We start from the raw sequence: 20,842 nt of genomic DNA, 5'->3' as shown, positions 1-20,842 counted from the left end.
TCTCCTCTGGGATCTGATGATTAAGTCCTAAATGTCTTTGACCTTAAAAGCCTCGGTCTCAGTCCTGGTGTCAGCACCCTGCAGGCACTCATGAGGCCCCTAGTGAGTGGAGAGTGGTTCTGCTTACTGTTCCAGAAAACTCAGAAACTCCCAAGTGAAACCTTTCCACTGCTGCAGGGGTTCCTCTAGGGCGAGTTTTGAACTCTTTGAACCCAGATAGGAGACAGTCGCTATGTTGTATCGACAAAAGGATTAACCCCCAAGAGACTCCAGACAACTTCATTTTACTGTCCTCATCACAAATTTCTGAGTCAGACAGAAATTGTCAATTTTGTGACAGTCATCATATTTTAGGTTCCCCTCTCCCATTTTGTCTCAAGGTTACTTATCTTTGGTACTAAGGGCCTAACTCACACTAGTGATGTGATTCCTAATGTCTGAGGCTGAACACATTTGACTCTGATTATTGGTTGTGAGAAACTGCTTGGAGAGCTGGTTTTATTGCTTTATGTTTGAACTGAGGAACATAGAAGGGGTTAGGGAGTTGAAGTCAGAAAGCATTTTAGGCGTTTTCACTAGGTCTGGTAAACATGCAGGCACTTCGGTGGAGTAAGTGGCTGGGACCCTCCAGAACAGTGCACCCTGTGAGCAGACAATAGGGTGTCACAAGTCATATCCAGGTTCAAGGAGAGAAGCACGCTCCACTTCCTGATGGGGAGAACCAGTCTTTCCCTCCAAACTGTCCTCCATATTCCGCTGGAACGAGCTTTCTAAAATACAGAACTGTCTGTGCTAATTCTCCACCAAATGTATTTTACCACACCTTACTATCTACTGTGGCTTTCTTCCATTTGTATATGAATATACAGTGGTTGGGCTTCCCAGGTGGCGCTAGTGGTAAAGGATCCACCTGCCAATGAGGGAGACACAAGAGACTGGCTGGGAAGATCCCCTGGAGGAGGACATGGCAATCCACTTCAGTATTCTTGCGTGGAGAATTGCATGGAGAGAGGAGACTGGGGGGCTACAGTCCGTGGGGCCTCAAGGAGTCAGGCGGACTTGAGCACACAAACAGCTCAGTGGTTACATAAATTGGAGAAATGCTGAACTAAACAAAATTAAATAGGACTTTTTATAGCAAGACTTCACCGAGATGTTGAGAGTCTAACAAGGACTATACAGCTTTAAAGTGGGGGGGTTGGGGATAGCATATCTGATTAAGTTCCCTAAACTTGTCGGGTCAAGTTATTAACTTTTTAAAATAGCAGCTTGATGAACTGGTATTTCTTGGAAGATACACTGGGCATCAAATGAGTTATTCCTTAACTGTCACAGCAACAAGATGTGTGAGGCAGATTGGGTGTAATGGCTCAGAACTGGAAAGACCCAAAGGGTTCTGGGTTCCTCCATATCCTAGCTCTTCACTTTGGTTAAGTTACTTTTTTGTGATTTAGTTTCCATAGTTAAAAAAAAGGGGGGAGGGGGAACAAATTATATACATGTGTAACATTTTGTGTATTTAATGCCTATCATAGGATTGCTGAGAGGATTATATGAGCCACTAATAAGATACATTTTTTTCCCTGCTTCTCCCTACCCCTTAGAACTGGAGATGTAGTTAGAATGAATCATTCAAATGAGTCCCAGACTTACTTATGTTTTTACTATTTCTCTGAATGACTGCCCTGAATGACTTGCCCTACTTTCTGTGAACCTAAGTCCTATTTTAAAAGACCAGCTCAAAAGAAAAGCTTTTCAAAGTTTCCTTAATCCAACTCTGTGAAAAGAAAATTCACGCTTTTCCCCATTTTGGGTCCACAGTATTTTCTCTGTCATGCAGTTACAGCTTTCATTATGTTATATAACAAGTTATTAACTTCCTGCTTTTCAGGTTAGAATAAATCAGGAAGGTGGCTAATGTTTAATCCATACATTTTTTCAATGAGTTGGGGATTTTAAAAAGTAATTTTAAAAATTACAAAGAAATTTAGATTCAGAGGAAACAATGAAAGACAACAATATAGATACTGATATATCAGCATGTGTCAAGAGTCTGGTAGGTCTTATATTTTTTCATTTGAAAAAATTTTAATTTTCAGCCTCAACCTACTAGAAAACAAAAAGAAATTTAGTAAAGAATCCCCTGTACCTATAATACTTTGTAAATAAAATTCAACCATCTCAAAATTTTGCTTAATTTGATTTCCATAGTTGATAAAAACATAAAATTAAAAGCAAAAAAAAGAGAGACCATTACTTGCATCTATTTGCAATTAATATCTTTAATAGAACAAACTGAGAAAAGTGCTTAGATTGAAATTCTCATTATATATGAAAAATGGTTTAATCTTACTGCCAATAAAAAAATTTTTTGAGGGAAAAAATGTTAATCAAAGCAAGAAGTATAAATAAAGAGGTTATTTGTAATAGAGATAAACTGGGGGGAAAAAACTTCTAAATATACATACAATAATAAGGAACCAGAGATCAAATTGCCAACATCTGTTGGATCATCAAAAAAGCAAGGGAGTTCTAGAAAAACATCTACTTCTGCTTTATTGACTATGCCAAAGCCTTTGACTGTGTGAATCACAACAAACTGGAAAATTCTTAAAGAGATGTGAATACCAGACCACCTGACCTGCCTCCTGAGAAATCTATATGAAGGTCAAGAAGCAACAAAACTGGACATGGAACAACAGACTGGTTCCAAATCGGGAAAGGAATACATCAAGGCTGTACATTGTCACCCCGCTTATTTAACTTATATGCAGAGTACATCATGCAAAATGCTGGGCTGGATGAAGCACAAGCTGGAGTCAAGACTGCCAGGCGAAATGTCAACAACCTCAGATATGCCCATGACACCACCCTTATGGCAGAAAGTGAAAAACTAAAGAGCCTCTTGATGACAGTGAAAGAGGAGAGAGAAAAAGTGGGCTTAAAACTCAACATTCAGAAAAATAAGATCCTGGCATCCCATCACTTCATGGCAAATAGATGGGAAACAACAGAAACAGTTGACAGACTTTATTTTCCTGGGCTCCAAAATCACTGCAGATGGTGACCGCAGCCATGAAATTAGAAGATGCTTGCTCCTTGGAAGAAAAGCTATGACCAACCTAGACAGTATATTAAAAAGCAGAGACATTACTTTGCCAACAAAGGTCTGCCTAGTCAAAGCTATGGTTTTTCAAGTAGTCATGTATGGATGTGTGAGTTGGACCATAAAGAAAGCTGAGCGCCGAAGAATTGATGCTTTTCAACTGTGGTATTAGTGTTGGAGAAAACTCTTGAGAGTCCCTTGGACTGTAAGGGGATCCAACCAGTCAATCCTAAAGGAAATCAGTCCTGAATATTCATTGGAAGGACTGATGCTGACGCTGAAACTCCAATACTTTGACCACCTGATGTGAAGAACCGACTCATTGGAAAAGACCTTGATGAAGGCAGGAGAAAGGGACAACAGAGGATGAGATTGTTGGACGGCATCAGCGACTCGATGGACATGAGTTTAAGTAAGCTCCAGGAGTTGGTGATGGACAGGGAAGTCTGGCCTGCTGCAGTCCATGGGGTCGAAAAGAGTTGGACACGACTGAGTGACTAAACTGAATTGAAGGGATGACTAACTAAAAGGCTTCCCTGGGGGCTCAATGCCGGAGACGAGGGCTTTATCCCTGGGTTGGGAGATCCCCTGGAGAAGGAAATGGCAACCCACTCCAGTATTCTTGCCTGGGAAACCCCATGGACTGAGGAGCCTGGCGGGCTACAGTCCATGGGGTTGCAAAAGAGTTGGTAACGACTTAGCGACTAAACAACAAATTAAGGTTTATCCCTATGAAACCATTTAAAAGGCTATATACCTAGTTCTAATCAATATGGATAAATGTTTAACTTATAAGTTTCAGAAGGATGTGTTCCTTACCTAACTTGTTTTCAGTTTTATTCCCAGGGCAGAGTATACATCCTAGCAGATAGATTTTTTTTTTAATGAAAAAAATTAGTCAAGACTTTTTTAAGAGAAGTTTTAGGCTCACAGCAAACTTAAAGGTAAGATACAGAGAGTTCCCATAGACTCCCTGCCCCACACATCCACAGTCTCCCCATGAGCAGCATCCCCCACTGGATGGTACATGTGTTACAACTGGTGAACCTCCACTGACACACCATCATCACCCGAAGTCCACACTTTCCATTAGGTTCACTCCTGGTCTTGTACAGTCTGTGGGTTTGGAGAAAAGTATGACAACCCACTCCAGTATTCTTGCCTGGAATATTCCATGGACCGAGAAGCCTGTCGGGCCACAGTCCCTGGGGTTGCAAAAAGTCAGACACAACTTAGTGAATAAGCATGCATATAATGGCATGTATCCATCATTATAGTATCAGAGTATTTTCACTGCCCTAAGAATCCTCTGTGCTCTGTCTATACATCCTGTCTCCCATCCCAGCCCCTGATCCCCACTTTTTACTCTCTCCACAGTTTTGCCTTTTCTTGATTGTCACATAGGTGGAGTCATACAGTACAAAGCCTTTTCAGATTGGCTTCTTTCATTTAGTAATATGCATGTAAGATTGTTTCTTTTCATGGCTTGACAGCTCATGTCTTTTTAGCTCTAATATTCCACTGTCTGAATGGACCACAGTCTATCCACACACCTACTAAAGGACATCTTGGTTATTTTCATGTTTTGGCAATTACGAATAAAGCTGCCATAAACATCCGGGTGTAGGTTTTTGGGTGAACATGTTTTCACTTTCTTTGGATAAATACCAAGGAGGGTTATTGCTGATACGTGTATGTTTAGGTTTGTAAAAGATTACCAAACTAACTTCCTCACAAAGTGACTGCACCATTTTGTGTTCCCATCAACAGTGAGTGAGAATTCCTTTGCTCCACATCCTCACCAGCATTTAGTGATGTTAGTGTTCTGGATTTTGGCCATATATTATTATCATTATTTAATCTCTTGGCCGTGCTGTTTGGCATGTGGGACCTGAGCTCCTTGACCAGAGATGGAACCGGCACCCCCTACATTGGCAGCCTGTAGTCTTAACCACTGGACTGCCAGGGAAGTTCCCTGCCCATTTTAATAGTGATTATTACACATAAGTTTTTAATAAATATTTAAGAAATTAATGACAAAGTAATATTCTGTGATAAATCATATAAACATGCTTATTGAGAAAAATCTGTATAGAAAAAGAACTGGTATGAAACACAACCAAATGGGAAAAGAGCTCATTGGGCATGTTACAACCAGCTTTATTGAGGTATGGTTTTTACACACCATCAAATTCACCCACTGTGTATGTACAGTTTAGTTATTTCATTTATACAGCTTTGCAATTATCACCATAATCCAGCATAATGGTCAACTTCTGTTTCTCATCCCATATTTTCTGTACGGTAAAGGAGAATTCATTCTTTGAACGGTCCCTTCAGTGAAAGCTGGGTCGAGTTGAACGCTAAAACGACCTGTAAGATTACTTTCTAGTCTAATGGGCTCTCCCCTCGGTCTGACATGTACATGTTTCTAGCACAGAATGAAGAGTTGAGCAGTCATGACACGGCCTAGATTCTGTTTGGTCGTTATTCTTGGCCCTCCTGTGAATGAAAAGGTTCCACAGAATACTGATTACAGCCACAGTTCCCAGCGCAGATGTGGGTATTTATCGGAAGCAAATGGGAGCAGTTCTCTCGTGCTCTCCAATCGCGGCAGCGGGGAGCCGGCTCACACGCGGCCCACGTGCCCCCACCCCGGGAAGCCGTACCGGGCTGGGATCACGGATTCACGGCCCAGGGAAGGGTCCTTCAGTGTGTTCATTCGCCTGGCGCCTACGACAGAAACCTCTTCGGTAAGAAGCCAACTGAAACAGGCCGGAGCCTGAATTATCTCCGCCGCCCCGAGTCCCCGCGCCCCGCCTACAGCCTCCTACCTGCGGAGAAGCAGAGCAGGAACACCTGATGCCGCAGGCGGGCCAAGCCTAGAATAGTGGGAGCAAAGAACATGGCTTCATCGTCGGGGTGCGCCGTCACCAGAAGTGTCCGGCTTCCGCCTCCGGGCAGGCCAGCCTGCTCCGGCCTCGTCACTCGCTCCCAGGAGCCCCAAACCCAGAGGACGCCCCATACCAGGACAGTCGCCGCCAGACACAGAAGCGGCGCCGCCACTTCCATGGCCCCAGAGGAGAAACTGCGCCTGCGCAGACAGGGAGGCTGCAGCCGGGCCGACTCCGGCGGGAAAACCGAGCTCGCGGAAACCCCGTTCCGAGTGTAAGTCCGTCCCGCTGGCTTCTCCAACGGCCGGAGGCTTTAAGCGTAGGGCTGTGTGCTCGGACACGGACGCCTCCCAGGCCCTCTTCACGGGCTCTCGCTACTTTACGCGGCCTTTACGAGCTCTCGTGCCTGCTTCGCTTTAGAGCTGAGCGACCCCCTTGCCGTCCACACAGTACTTAAGGGGAAGCGTCTGAAAAGAACCCCCAACCTCTTGAGTGCGAATTCTCTTCACGTCACCTTTTAATCACTCGTTTCTTAAAACCCAGGCTTTCTCGTAACTATCCGGGTGGACACCGACTGGGTTTGTCCTCCCTAATTGTGGGATGTGGAGTGGCGGCTTCTCTAAAGGAACAGTATGCGGTGGCGAGGCCCGTCCGGTCAGTTCCTTGGGAGCGTGAGGCCGAGAGCGCACTTGGCGGGCGCGGGGGCCCGGGATCCTCGGAGGGAGGGCTGGCATCACGGGCGGGTCGGCCGCGCGCGGTGTTTCAGGGAGGCCCGCTGCGAACGCAGCCCGAGCCCGAGAAGCAGCGGCTGGGTGGCCGCGCGCCCCCGGCAGCCCGAGCTCGAAGGACCGCGTCCTTTCCTCTCCCACGCCCGCGGGGAGACCCGGGCGCGATGGCTTCGCGCTGGGGCCGCCGCCGCCGGACCGAGGCGGGATGCCAGGGGGCCGGACGCGGGCAACTCGGGAAGCTCGGCCAGAGGAGGGAGTCGGCCTGCCAGCCTCCGGAAGGAGGAGGAGCCGGCGCCGGAGCCGCCTCAGCCGCGGTCGCCGGGCCGGGGGGGAGGAGAGGGGTTGAGTCAAGATGGCGGTCGAGGTGGCGAAGCAGCAGCGGCGGCGACGGCGGCGGCGGCTGGAGTGAGCGCCCGGCTCGCCGCGCCGACCAGGGCCCGGGCAGGGCCGCGCGCGGGGCTGTGTCCTGCCCCTCAGGCCCGGGGCCGCGCCGGCCGCCGCGCTCCGCCCGCTCCCGGTGAGTGTAGGCCTGGCGCCCGCAGCCCGGCCTCCGGGCCGCCGCTCACTCGGGGCCGCCGAGGACTTCGGGGGCGCCCGCCGCCGGGGCGCCTTCCCGGCCCGCGAGGGGCGTCGCTGGGCCGGCGTCTTGGGACCCGCCCAACCAAGGGCTTCTTGCCCTCAGCGGCCGGACGAGCGGGGCGCGGCGGGGAGCGGGGCCGGGCGAGTGGGGGAGGCTGCTGGAGTTTGGAGGAAGAATGGGCTGCGACCGGGCCGGGGCGCCCGGGGTGTCCTGCGGGGAGGGGGCTGCGGGGCCCGAGGCGGCGCGGGCCGGGGCGGCGGGTGGGGCCGGCGCAGGTGGCGGCCCGCGCTTCCTCCGGGGCGGAGTTGGTGGCCGCCCGCGAGTGTGCAAGGGGTCAGGGTGGGTGACAGCGGTGGACAAGTGCGTGAAGAGCAAACTAGTTCACCTTTGCGACCAAACCGCTTGGGGTGTAATGGCGAAGGGAGGGCGGGGGAGACGGCGGAGATGGGAACCCGGTACCTTCTGGCTTTTACCCTGGCTGTTTAACGTGGATTCTCTTTTGGAGGGGAGAGGGATTCAAGAAACTATCATTGAGAGGTCAGTCTTAGTGGCGAGGAGACAGAATTCTTTGAATTAACCGGATTAGGGGTATAGTCGTATATTAAAGGTGTGAGTGGGCATAAGTGATATTTAGTAAAAGTATTTGCTTACAAAGTGTCAGTTTTCTTTTCACCGACGTTGCAGGCTCCAGTCCCGCTTCTACAGAGTTAACCATGGTTTGGCGGTGTGGGTAATTCTAATCTTTGGGATTAGCATTTTCACCTGCATCAGATTTGCTTCCCTAATTAGATCCTAATTGTATTGAAATTTACATGCCTTGCGTGCACCCTGGTGAGGCAGTGATGAGAGGCAGAACGTTGCGTAGAGAGCAACAGGCCAGGGATTTTAAAATGCCTGCAAATAATTCATTCATTCGTTCAGCATGTCTTGATCAATAGCTGCTGCTGATGCGTCACACGTGACTCTCCCTTGGATAGCTGAAGAGTTGATGGCATTATTTAATAGTTTTCGAAAATGTGATGTATCCTTAAAGATAATTATTGGCAGAACCAACGTGCCTGGTCTCAGGAGCAGACCAATTTTAGAATATTATTTAGACATGGGTAAAAATTACGGAAGAAATCTTATTATTTCACAAGTTGTTGCAGAAAGAAGTACTGTTTTTATTTGCTTATTCTGTTAAAATCCAGTGGAAGTTTGTTTATTTTAATATTTATAGTACACAGTTGCTTTGCTGTGCTTTAAGCACACCTGTTAATGGAAATCAAGGTTAACACACACATGTATATAAATAATATGCACATACATACATAAGGATATGATTACTTGCAATACGAAAATACTCTTTCCTTTTACAAAAGGCTTGCCATATGTTGAACTCCTCCCCCAGAGAAAATATAATACAAAGAGTCCTGATTTGTCTTTAACTATGTGTCATTTTGGAACAGGATCAACCTTTCTCCGCTTCAGTTTCCTCATCTATGCTAGTAGGAAAATATCCGCTCTCCTAGGTTGCTGTTGTGAGCCTAGGAGAGTTAATAGTTGTGAAATTGCTTTACAAAGATCAAAAAGGTAATATTTCTCTGTGAGAGTAACAGCTCCCTCTTCATTTCTGAAATGCTTTATCTGTGCATCTCTCATGGCATTTATTCTTTCTGCCTGGCATTTATTCTTTCTGCCTTGCATTTAGGTACCTACTTGTCTTATCTCCTCTTGAGGACAAGAGAAGCCCTTCTCTGACTTTAAGGCACTGCCAGAGGGTATTGACATTGCAAATGTTTATTGAGTGGATGAACATTGTATTCTAATTAGAAAATTGTGTTCACAGTTAAAACTTACAACTTATGGAGTACACCTGCTGATCTGCTGTCACAGGTCTCTGTAGCTGTGATTCTCTTCATGACTTCTGAGGAATAAATATTTTTAACTCATCTTGCGGGACTTAATCATCATATAGTAAAACGTAAGAGTTTGGCCTGCCCGCCTATTTTTTTGAAAAAGCGTAGAATGCTAAAAATTAGCTATCTTTCTTTGAATTTAATTGAGTAAAATTTGTTCCAAGGCTAAGTAAGTACAGATTAATCAAGTTTTTCTAAGCTTTTTTTCCTTCTAAATTTTGTGGATTGGAGAGTTTGTTTTGCCATTTCTATCTTCTGGAGAAAGTAGAGGCTTTTAAATAAGCCAGGGATTGATGTAGGTTAATGTCAGGCTATTTCTTACTCAGTTTTTTTTTTGTGTTTGTTACTCAGTTTTAATTGTATTTTGTAATGTCTTAATTGAAATTTCAAATTCTTAACTGATGTTTGAGGATGATAGCGATCTCGAATACTTAGATATTTCCATGTGTTCATTTACTTCAGAGATTGGGTTTTACTGGAATGCGGTACAAAGAAGTAGTAAAGGTTGGTCAGAATTTATTATGTATGGACTTATCTTGTGGTGTGTCGTTCATTCACTTGTTCAGCTGGTGTGGCGTGCCTCATGTTCAGGGCATGTTGCTAAGTGCTATAGAAGTATAAAGTTGACCTGATCAGTTATGTGCACAAAGAACTCAGTCTATAGAATGTCTGATACTTTGTCCTCTTCAGGTTTCAGGATGCAAAAGTACATTCAGAGAGAAGGTTAAGAAAACATTGTTTTTCTCTCAGAACTTCTTAGGAGTATTGAAAAGCTACCAGAGCTTCTGTCATGTAGCAATAACTGTATGTAGAACATCTGTTTTTTATTTTGGTATTCTTGTGGTGGTGGTTTTCCTTGAATATTTTTACTCTTCTACCATTTTCTATCCCAGAAGCTTGTGTGGTCAAAATATTACTTGGATATTACTTGGATTGTTTTCAGATACAACATACTTTTTTGGGGGAAAGGGGATTTCCTCTTTGAATGTGAAAATGAGAGCATACAAAGCCATGAGAGTGTTGGCGGGTGTATTCTTCAGGTTTACTCTTCTTTTTTTTTTTTTCAGGTTTATTCTTTATGTGTGCTACTGTTATGGTCACTTGATAGTAATCTCAAAGACAAATCTAAATTGGTTAAAACAAAATGCTCATTATTTATAGAATTATAGAACATAGAGTCATGTAGGTTAACCAGTTGTGTTTTACTGGTGAGTATACTGAAGGTCAGTGAATCAAACAGATCTGGCCTGAACTGTTGCTATTGGCCAGCAGTAGAATCCAGTCCTTGGCTGTCCAGAGTAGCTCCTGCTGTCACACTGTATCATCAGGGGATGATTCAGTGTGATGGTTGATACAACTGAAAACAAAAATTAGGGGGTGGGCTGGGGAATGAGTGGTCAGTCACTCAGCTGAGATACTGAATTGAAAATATAGTTTGAAAAAAGTTGATATTGATCTATGTCAATAATATGATCACTGGGAATTACTAGTTTCATTTTTAATCTGTTATGAATATCTTCTTAAACAAAAATGCCTTTAAGGTTATCTGGACTTACTGACATTTCATGGAATTTAAGTGTTAAAGTGATGTAAATTTTATTATGCCAGTGGTTTAGAGACACAGTTTGATAGGTTAGATTATGTATCAGTTATTGCTTGCTTTACTTTCAAACTGCTACTTTTTTTTAAGTATGTGACGCTTCAGTTAATATGAAAGTGTAGGTAAATAGTGTGAACATGAACTGTCTTTTTAAATGTCCTGTTGAAAAACTTCATATATAATGTTAGTTTTCTTTTTTTTTTTAATGTTAGTTTTCTATAGGTACTCATGCCATAAAATTTATTTGAAAAAAAAAAAAAGGCATAGTTTTCTTTTCAAACTAATGTCCTCACATGAATACTGAAGCATGATATGTGTGTGTGTGTGTGTTTTAAATTCCATTTGGGCTGTTAAATAATATGTCTATTTTGGGTTGCATTAAGAAGGGTTGTTTTTTTCCCATTCTGTGCTTTTTCCATAATGCTTTTTCCCTACCTTACACTTCCAAACTACCACATCTATATACTGCTGATTTTTTGAGAGGTTTTTATCACATACCACTTCATCCAGGAAGTCTCCTTGCTCCTCCCTCTTACCTGAAGATGACTTTTTTTGGTCTGAAAATACTTTACTTATACCTCTGTCATAACATCATAGTTACTTATATACATGTCCATTTAATCCTCAGTAGAGTAGACCATAAGCCCCTTGTGGACATGTCTGTGTCTCACTTATTGTTTGATCCTTCTTCTGCCCATACTCCCAGAATAACTCTCTGTTCTTTGGAAAGGTGTAGTAGGAATCTGCTGAATGCATAAGGAGGAGCCTAGAGTTACTTGGTGCAGTTGTAGAAGCTGGTGGATATACACATGTGGGAACTTGATGATGAATAGTTTTTGGAAATTAATAATCAGGTAGAAACTCACCGGTGTCAGGTAAAACATGTGTTATCAGTGAATTATTATTAAAACATTTCTTAAAAAAAAAAAATTTCTCTCCGTGTACTTGGATTCTTGGGAGAAAGAGTAAGTGGGGAATCAGTTCATCTCAGATGATTTGTATGTCCAGATAATGACACAAAATGTGTTAACTTAAATATGCAGGAAATTTTTGAGTTGTTTTGGTGCTAGGGAAAAAATGTGAAGTAGGAATGGTGGGTTTACAGGATTATTATAAAATCCCTTTTGAAGGGATCTCTTTGAAAGAATACTACTTGATTAATTTTATGTCAAAAATTAAATTTTTGAGTAGATTAGTCAAGATAGAAGGAAGAGAAGAGTTAAGATTACTCAATTATACATAAATAAACCAAAATTAAATCAGAATAAATTGAGGTTACATTTTTCTAGGAAAATTTGACTTGTTAGGATGGTCACCTTTATGATTATAGATTGCACCTCCCTCCCATACTTTAACTGATAAGCTGTTTTCACATTTTTGTTGTCAGGCACAGTTTAGAGTCAGTAGTCTGTTTTTGGCAGTTCATTTCCCTTGGCAATAGCATATGGATTCATATAATTTTGAAACTTTTGTTTTAAGTAGTAATCATCATGACTTCAAAGTCATTTAATTTTGTATTACTTTTGATTAAGTTCTTTTAATTCAGCTTTGAATAACAATGACTTTTATGTATTTGAAATGAAACCAAAGCTTGTGCTTTCTAGGAGTTACAGCCTAAATACACACAGTGTAAATATGCCAGAAGTAGGGAGTGTGTAGTCCATTAATGGTGTGTGTCTGTGAATGGGGGTGGGGCATAAACTGAGCAGGAGAGGGGAGGGGTGGAAGGAGAAGTTACTCTATTTACACAGAACCATTTTAATGAGTGAAGGAGGATATGTTATTTTGAAGTCTTTTCTGTTTATTATAAGAAATACATTATTTTTACAGAAGTTCAACATGGAAGTTTTAAGATATAAAGAAAATGAAAGCATCACTTTCTAGATGTAATTTGCTAAGTGTTGTGTATTCTTTCAGGTTTTTTCCCCACGTGTATGTAATGTTCTATATTATGAGACCTTAATATTGCTCTTCTGCTGTTCCTAGTTGATGTTTTTAGAGCTACTTTTGTCATTAATAGCTACATAGTATTCCACTTATGAAAGAAGACAGGTGGGTTTCCCTTGTGGTTGAGATGGTACAGAGTCTGCCTGCAATGTGGGAGACCCAGGTTCAGTGTCTGGGTCGGGAAGATCCCCTGGAGAAGGGAATGGCAATCCACTCCAGTATTCTTGCCTAGGGAATTCCACCAACAGAGGAGCCTGGAGGGCTACACTCTATGGGGTAACAAGGAGTCAGACACGAGTGACTAACACTTTCACTTTGTTTAATCAGTTTATGGCCACTTTTGTCAGAAAAACAAAGCTGTAGTGAATTATTTGTGTGAGTGTGTATTTGTGCAAATAAGCTTTGTAGCAGAAATTTGTAAAGTGGAGTTGCAGTTAGATGAACAATGTAGCTCTGGATGGATGTTGTCCCAATATATGGCATGCCCTAGACCATGACCAGCACTGAAAATTACTCTAAAACATTTTGTCAATTTAAGAAGTGGGGAAAAAAGTGATTCTGATTGGCCTTTTATCAATCACTATTGTTGTTGAACACTTTTTAAGTGGAGGGAGTTGTATTTCTTTTAGAAATTATCTCCCTTTATTCTTGATTATTTTTTGGTTGGACTATTGGTGTTTTTCAGATTGAAGGGTTCTTTACGTATTAGGGTGTTTACATTTTTTGTATTTGTGCATACGCCCTACCCCCCAGCCGTCCTTCTGTAGTATTCTGTAGTCAGGTATAGCCCGATGCAGTATTGTGTAGTAAGTATTATTATCTGTAGTATTCTGTAGTGTTATCTGTAGTTTTCTGTAGTCAGGTATAACCAGCTGGGATTGTGCTGCTTCTGTGATCTTGGGCACATCACTTAACTTCTGAACGCCTTAATTTCCTTGTTTGTGGAATGAAATGGAGATAATGTAAATGACATTTAGCGTAGAGACTGGGACAAGACGAATATCTTCATCATTGGTCTATATACAATTTCTGGGTTTCATGCTCTACTTAGACCTTCCTCACTCTAAGATTTGAAATATTCATCGGTCTATTAAACTGAAGAAGCAAAGTGAGGAGTATTAAGTCTAGTATGCCATTGCTTGTTTTAAAGAGGAAAACTAATGGATACATATTTGCTTTTATATCATAGAATGTTTATGAAAGAAAACCCAGGACACTGGTATTGTTGGTTGTTGTAGGAAGGAGAGCTAAGTGACAGAGGCATGTGAGTGAGAGGAAGACTTGACTGGATACCTTTTTGCATTTCTAAAACAAGTCCTCAGATTTTAATTTTTTAAGGTTTCTTTTTCTCTTCACTTTTCTTTTCCTTTTTTTTTTTTAAACTTTGAATTTTGGGGCTCCATCTGGAATTTATTTGTAGTATAGGAAATGAGGTAGACATATATTTTGGGGGGGATAGGAGGTGTGTATATTTTTTTTCCCTGAAATAACCAGTTGTGTCGGCACCATTTGGTGAATAACCCAGCCTTTGCCCCATTTACTAGATTTGTGCCTTTTATCATTTGCTAAATATACTTAGAACTTTTTCTTGGTCTCTTGTTATACGTTATGATATTCTTTAAATTACTATTTTATAATTTTAATACTGATAGGGTTAGTCATCTGTTCATTGCTCTTTTTTTTTCCCCCAGACTTTGATAGTTCTGGTCTGTGTATTCTTCTGGATGAACTTTAGAATCATTCTGTGAAGTTCAAAAAGAAATCTTGCTGAGGTTTTTATGAATAGTGATTGGCAGTATTGAGTTCATGGGCTAATTTTAGGAAAGTTGACACCTTGTGTACTTCCTGTTATAGGAGTTATCCTGTTATTCAGATGACTTATGTTCTTCAGTAGATTTTCAAATTTTCCTTCAAATAAGTTTGCATATTTCTTATTTCTTTTGTCCGACAAATGTAGTAAGGAATCAAGCAAAGAGTTTATATTCTAGTGGGGGAAGTAAAACAAATGAATGCATTTCAGATTATGATTAGCCTATAAAGGAACAAAAGGGTAACTGGAGGATGGCTGGGATAGGCCTTTCTGAGAAGATGGCATTTGAAACTGAGACCTAAGTTTGAGGAGTCTCAGGCCCCACGGCGAGCCAGGAAGAGCATTCCAGGCCGAGAGTACAGAAGGACAAAGGGCTGAGGCAAGACTGGGCCTGGCACCAGTGAGAGGCTGGAGGGAAGCTTGAGTTTCAGCCTCCTGAGCAGTCAGGGAGGAAGAGGCCAGTCAGCGGGGGCTCCTGGGCCACTGTGAGGAGTTCCGGTTCTGTCTGTGGTGCATGGCAGCCCCCAAGGAGTCTTGAGCAGGAGAGTGACATGTTCTGATTGATGGTTTAAAAGACATATAGATTTTTATTTTTTTTTGACATTTGGCTTTTTGAGTGGAGAAAGTGTTGAAGTGGGAAGTCCAGTTAGGAGTTTCTGCAGCAGGAGATGAGACTGGGGGTAGTGGGGCTGGAGAAGCTTGGGAGGCTGTGGGTGGGGGCATGACTTGCTGTTGGAGTGGGCATGCTGTTGGAGTGGGTGTGTTGAGAGCTAAGAAAGAACTGTTAGGTGGGGAGCCATGTGGGAGAAGACGAGATGGCCGCTACCTTCACAGGTCTCTGGTTTTGTTTATTTTTTGTTTGTGGCTTTTTTTTTTTGTATAGAATTCAGTACATTTACGGAGAAGGCAGTGGCAACCCACTCCAATACTCTTGCCTGGAAAATCCTATGGACTGAGAAGCCTGGTAGGCTGCAGTCCATGGGGTCGCTAAGAGTCGGATACAACTGAGCGACTTCACTTTCACTTTTCACTTTCATGCATTGGAAATGGCAACCCACTCCAGTGTTCTTGCCTGGAGAATCCCAGGGATGGGGGAGCCTGGTGGGCTGCTGTCTATTGGGTCGCACAGAGTCGGATACAACTGAAGCAACTTCGCAGCAGCAGCAGCACATTTAAGTCAGTTTTTCATTTACCCTACTTTCTTTTAGTATCTACCTTAGAAGTTGTCTGTTCGTTAGCCCTGTTTTGTGTTGCTTCCTAACTTTTACAGCCTCTCTTAAGGGGAGGCAGCAAAAAACATGATCTTTAAGATCACCCTGAGATAGGAAACTGTCTCGGGGAAGCTCCTCAGCCTCGCCAGAGCCTCACTCAGGAGAATCATGGAGCTTGTGATTTAGGTGAGTGCATGCTCGCTGCTCCTAGTGCTCTGCCTGCGATGCAACAGGACTTGATAAGTGGCCACTTTATTACTCTCCTTCAGAGTTGTCACCTTGATTAATCCTGGTCAAGCAGCTAAAGTTAAAGTGAAAGCATCTTACCTCAAACCTCTGTTCTTTGTGTTAATGGAGGAGAGGGTTGCAAATAGTTGTCCATTTTGACTTTGAAATATATTCATTTTCATGGCAGGAGTGAATGTTGTCAATTTAGAGAATTAGGTCAGTACAGTGCAGCCACATAGCAGAGTCCTTAGCTCCCCTATGCTGTCTCCTGCCGCTCACTGTCTGGGGAACCTTCTCCCTTCTCGCCTTGGTAGGGATAGAGTAGTGGTGTTTTCATTTGAGAAATATTTATTGAACATCTGGAATCTAAGATTAATGAAATGATTATGCCCATATTAACGTGTTCCTCTCAGTGCCCTACTTTATTGGGCACAGGGTAGTCTAAACTAAAAGGTCTTTTTCTTTAGCTCCTCTTCATCTGTCTTCCAGGTGAGATGTCATTATGTCAGAGAGGCCAAAAATAAAACACCATGTTAATGGCATTTCCCCCTTTCCCTAGAGGGAAGAATGTTCTAGATTATTTTACAGGAGAAATCTTGTTCGGTTGGGCACCGCTCTGATCTTAGACCAATGACAGAGCTCACTGGGATGGTTTCTAGCTGTCTTCTGTCCTGGAGGCTGGAGAGATAGGCTCAGATGGGCTTTCTCAGAGGTAGTTGGGTACCCCAGGGGGCCATCTTAGCTTCTCCTTGCCTAATGCGCATTTGGAGTTGGACTGAGCTGAGCTGCTTTGTGAGAATCAGTGATACCTAATTTACCTCAGTTTAGTATCAGCATCTGTGGTGTCATAGAGGTCATTCTCCTCTGCCACACTTTTGTATCAGAAAGTGTTATTTGATCTTTAAAAAAAAAAAATTGAATTGTGTACGTTACGGGGCCCTTTATCTGCTTTGGTGAAATATGAATTTCACCTCTGTTATGACCCTTGGTGAAGTCATTCTTGCTCATCTGAAGAGGCGTCTGCAGTCCTGCCACAGCAAGGTATATTTTTAGCACTTTTTCCAAGATAGCCGAGGCCACCTTGAAAACCTATCCAAGTACGTTTTGGTTATGCAAAGATTGTAGGCCAAAAGCCAGGAGTTCCTGGGGAGAAGGGATTTTTTTTTTTTTGGATTGCATTTGAAATCTTGTTTTGCAAGATAAGTTTCCTGTTGAGTCAATTTTTGTGTTTGTGAGTGTGTGTCTTTATTACATTAGTATGGGAAGATTCAAAGGAAATTTAAATAAACTGACTTCATTTTACTGTATTTTATTACCTGTTTTCGAAATATTGGAGGCTAGTTCTAAGTTTCTCTCTAAAATTCAGATAAAATGCACTTCTGTCACTTACACAATGATATCTAGTTTTATTTTCACCCTAAAATACAATTAAGTGTATTGATATGAGGGAATTGCACATAAAACCTTGACCAGGTTTCTTAAACATTTCACAGAATTTTTACAGTCCATGAATCAAGCGTGTAACTGAGTTAAAGAGTTTTGAAGCTAGGAACTGAGCTTAAAATTGGAAACTGCCATTTAAGGTTTTCCCTTCCCCTTTAGCCTTCACTTTCAACCAGATTCTTTTATTTCAGTTGTTTGCACACTGTCAAGTGTTCTGTGGAAGGTGTCTTGGTGAGCCAGGACTGGAGTGAGGGTCAGAGGCGGGACGGGGGTGAGGAGGCTGAAAAGAGACCTAGTTTCCCAGTTCTCCTTGAATCCAAGTATTTCTTCTTTGGGTATTCTATACATTTGGCGTCCATGTAAGGTTTTGAGGAGACAGTGCTGGTTAAAAAACAAAAAGGTCTGAACTATTGCTGTACATCTCATGGATCAGTTTTGAGGAAGGAGGCCAGCTCATAGTAGGCTGCAAGCTGCAGTTCTTGTGACCAGAGGTGGGGCCCGTTTGACCCGTAAATTTGTATCCGGTAAGGGCTAATCTCTAGCTTTATTGGTGTTCTGTTACCCACCTGTGTTGGGTCGATAGTAACTGACTTTATTTTTAAAGTATTACAAGTTAAACTTCACTGAAACCACATCGGAAAACTAGGACGTCACAAAGGATTGGTTATGATAAAAGGGAAACATGGACCAATTATTTTACATACATCTGAGTGTCTGTTGTACTCAGGACTCACCATTGCTGGAAATTAAAACAAAACAACTTCAAAACAACACCATACAGCATAGATTTCTCGTCATGTAAGCCATTGTTGGAAAAAGGTTTGGATGACCTTGAGCTAAGATCTTTCCTTTTGCATCTCCATTCCATTTGTAGCTTTATTTACTTCGGATGTCTGAGTTGGAAGGAGAGCTCAGAGACATCTCATAAGCCAGGGGTGCAGATCAGAATTACTTGTAAAACAAAATATTTGTGAACATTCATACAGTGAAATGCATTACAGCAATAGAAAGAATGAAGGTCTTTATGAACTCATGAAAATGATTGTCAAGATGTGTTAAGATCTTATGTAATGAGAGCAAAATATTGGACAGTTACATATCCACCATGGTTCCACTTACGTAGAGGGCAAAGTGTGCGTAGGCATTCGTAAAGCAGACTCCGGAAACTACTAACTTTGGTTGCCTTCTGGGAAGAGAACTGAGTAGAGGCTGGGGACAGGGGTGAGAAGGAGATTTTCCCCTCTCTATTCTATGGTACTTTGAGAAACTCTGAGATCATGCATATAATAGATATTTCCCAAAACAAAACCAGAGCAACCTCCCCTGTCCCTGGCTGGTTTTTCCCCTTCTGCTGGTAAGTGCAGGTGTATAGGAGGAGAGCGCTGCCAGGTGGTCTTGAGCGTGGTCTTATCATACATCTCAGCTCCTCAGAGTAGCTCACTCCCTGTGAAAAAGCATCACAGGAAACACTAGCTTCTCCCTTTTTTGCAATTGATGATTGTGATATAGAGAAATTTTTAATTTCTCTGTGCTTTCAGATTCCTTATCTGTAAAAAATCAGTGTTAGTTGGGTAAACCTGAAAACCTCCCAATTCTTAGATTTTCTAACTTTCGTGCCTTGGACCTTGGCGGAAGCAGGTAGGAAGCAATCAGCTGGCTCTTGCTGTCTTCTGACCCATTCTGATGATTAAGGAGCATGAATGTATTTTTGAAAATTAAGAAAGTGTAAGAGGGGAATGTAGAAGAATATTTTTAAAATTTGAGGTAGAAAAGGTCTTCGGAAAGATGAAACAAGTTGGGAAGGCCAAAAGAAAATGTTTGTACCGTGACGGTCACACACATGGCCAGCAGAACCCCATGGCCTCGGTCACCTTCTCCCTCACTCTTCCTCTGCCTCCTCGCTTTGCTTTAGGGTTTCTCTATAGTTTCTCTCCACTGAATGCTCTTGTCTTTTCAAGGCTTGGGCTCAAAAGTCATCTTAGAATATAATGTGTTACCCAAACTGGAACAGTCTTGAGAGGGAAATGGAACATGGTTAATAACTGCACGGGGACAGTAGTTGTAAATTGGGTGTCTCAGAGAATTGGGGCATGTGGTCATCCTGACTTTTTACCTGCCAGACATGTCTCCCTTCCCCTTCTCCAATCCTGTCTTATTTATAACACTTTATCATAGTGCTTGTGGTTACCTAGTGTCTGTGTCTCCTCAAAATAAGATGCCTGTGTTGGTCACATTCTGTGCCTGCGTCTAGAGCCGTGTTGACATACAGAGTGTACAGCTCAGTGGATGTTTGCTGAATATATACATGGCGTTTCTACCTTTAGCCTTACATTCTTGTGAAGATATGATAGACATACATGAGAAATCAAGTGGTAGCAGTGTATACAAATTATACTTTTATAAAGCAAAATGTTCTCATTTATAAGAACTTTTTTGTGTCATGTTGTAAGTAAAATTTTTCATTAGCTAAACTTTAAAAAAAAAATACTCATTTTTGACTGTGTCAGGTCTTGGTTGTGGCGCACTCTCTGCAGCAGGTGGGCTCTCTCTTTGAGGCATATGGTCTTAGTTGCCCTGCAGCATGTAGGATCTTAGTTTCCTGTTTAGGGATCAAACCTGCTTCTCCTGCATTACAAGGAGAATTCTTAACCACTGAACACCAGGAAAAGTCCCTCATTAGTTAAACTTCTTACAGTTTTCTAAGCTCTTGTATATTTAGGACGGCTTCTTAAGAAGCCGCCTCAAGCATTCATCTTGGATATGTCTATTGAATAACCAAATGAATTCCTACAAGCCGAGTTGCAGAGTTGCTGTGGTAGAGAATGTGCATGTTTTCAGGGCTGATACTGCACAAATTGCTATTCTTCTTTAGAAAGCAATCTGTACCCAGTTTACCAACACATGTTGTAAAACAGTACATTTTCCTCCAAACCAACACTAGGCATTATTATTTTTTTTAATATTTTGCCAATTTGTTTTACTTTTCTTGTCATTATTCAGGATGACTTCATTAATTTTATTTCTTTTGTTAATCCCATAATTCTATCATGTTTTCATGTTTTATATTTCTGTTGTGATCATTTTTTCCTATTGTATATACATCTCAGTATATCTAAGCAGCCACTAATCTACTTTCTGTCACTATAGATTTGGCTGTTATGGACTTTCATATGAAGGGAATCACAGTCATTTATGATTGGTGTCTTATACTTAGCATTGTGTTTCAGTTTGTTCAAGCTATAGCGTATATCATGCTTTGTTTTTTCGTGGCAGAATAATAATCCCTTTTGTGAATATACCCGATTTTATCTATCAGTTCCTCATCAGTTGATGGACGTGACATTTAGAGTATTCCAAGGTTTATGTAGTTATTTTGGGACTTAAGTTGAGATCTTGT

The 20,842-nt window shown here is 42.2% G+C and overlaps 2 protein-coding genes across 22 annotated transcripts in view; one reads left to right on the top strand and one right to left on the bottom strand.

The window, feature by feature from the left end:
• The window catches only part of PIGL (phosphatidylinositol glycan anchor biosynthesis class L), a 47,316-nt gene extending 41,138 nt beyond the window's left edge, over positions 1–6,178 (bottom strand). For all 3 annotated transcript variants that reach the window (XM_043473388.1, XM_043473389.1, XM_043473385.1), the window contains exon 1: positions 5,941–6,178. In XM_043473388.1, coding sequence (XP_043329323.1) covers positions 5,941–6,178 — 238 coding nt within the window. The remainder of the gene's footprint in view (positions 1–5,940) is intronic.
• Positions 6,179–6,250: 72 nt separating this feature from the next.
• Positions 6,251–20,842, top strand: part of NCOR1 (nuclear receptor corepressor 1) — a 116,361-nt gene continuing 101,769 nt past the window's right edge. For 16 of the 19 annotated variants that reach the window (XM_043473236.1, XM_043473308.1, XM_043473197.1 and 13 more), the window contains exon 1: positions 7,101–7,245. The gene's annotated coding sequence lies outside the window, so the exon portion shown is untranslated. Of the gene's footprint in view, positions 6,275–6,532; positions 6,655–7,100; positions 7,246–20,842 lie in introns of those variants that run through there. The other 3 variants (XM_043473254.1, XM_043473150.1, XM_043473158.1) reach the window with 2 other exon arrangements.

The sequence above is a fragment of the Cervus canadensis genome, chromosome 1, assembly GCF_019320065.1.
Source record: "Cervus canadensis isolate Bull #8, Minnesota chromosome 1, ASM1932006v1, whole genome shotgun sequence".
Lineage (NCBI taxonomy): Eukaryota > Metazoa > Chordata > Mammalia > Artiodactyla > Cervidae > Cervus > Cervus canadensis.
Note: the sequence above shows the minus strand (reverse complement) of the source record. Positions and strands in the feature narration are given on the sequence as shown.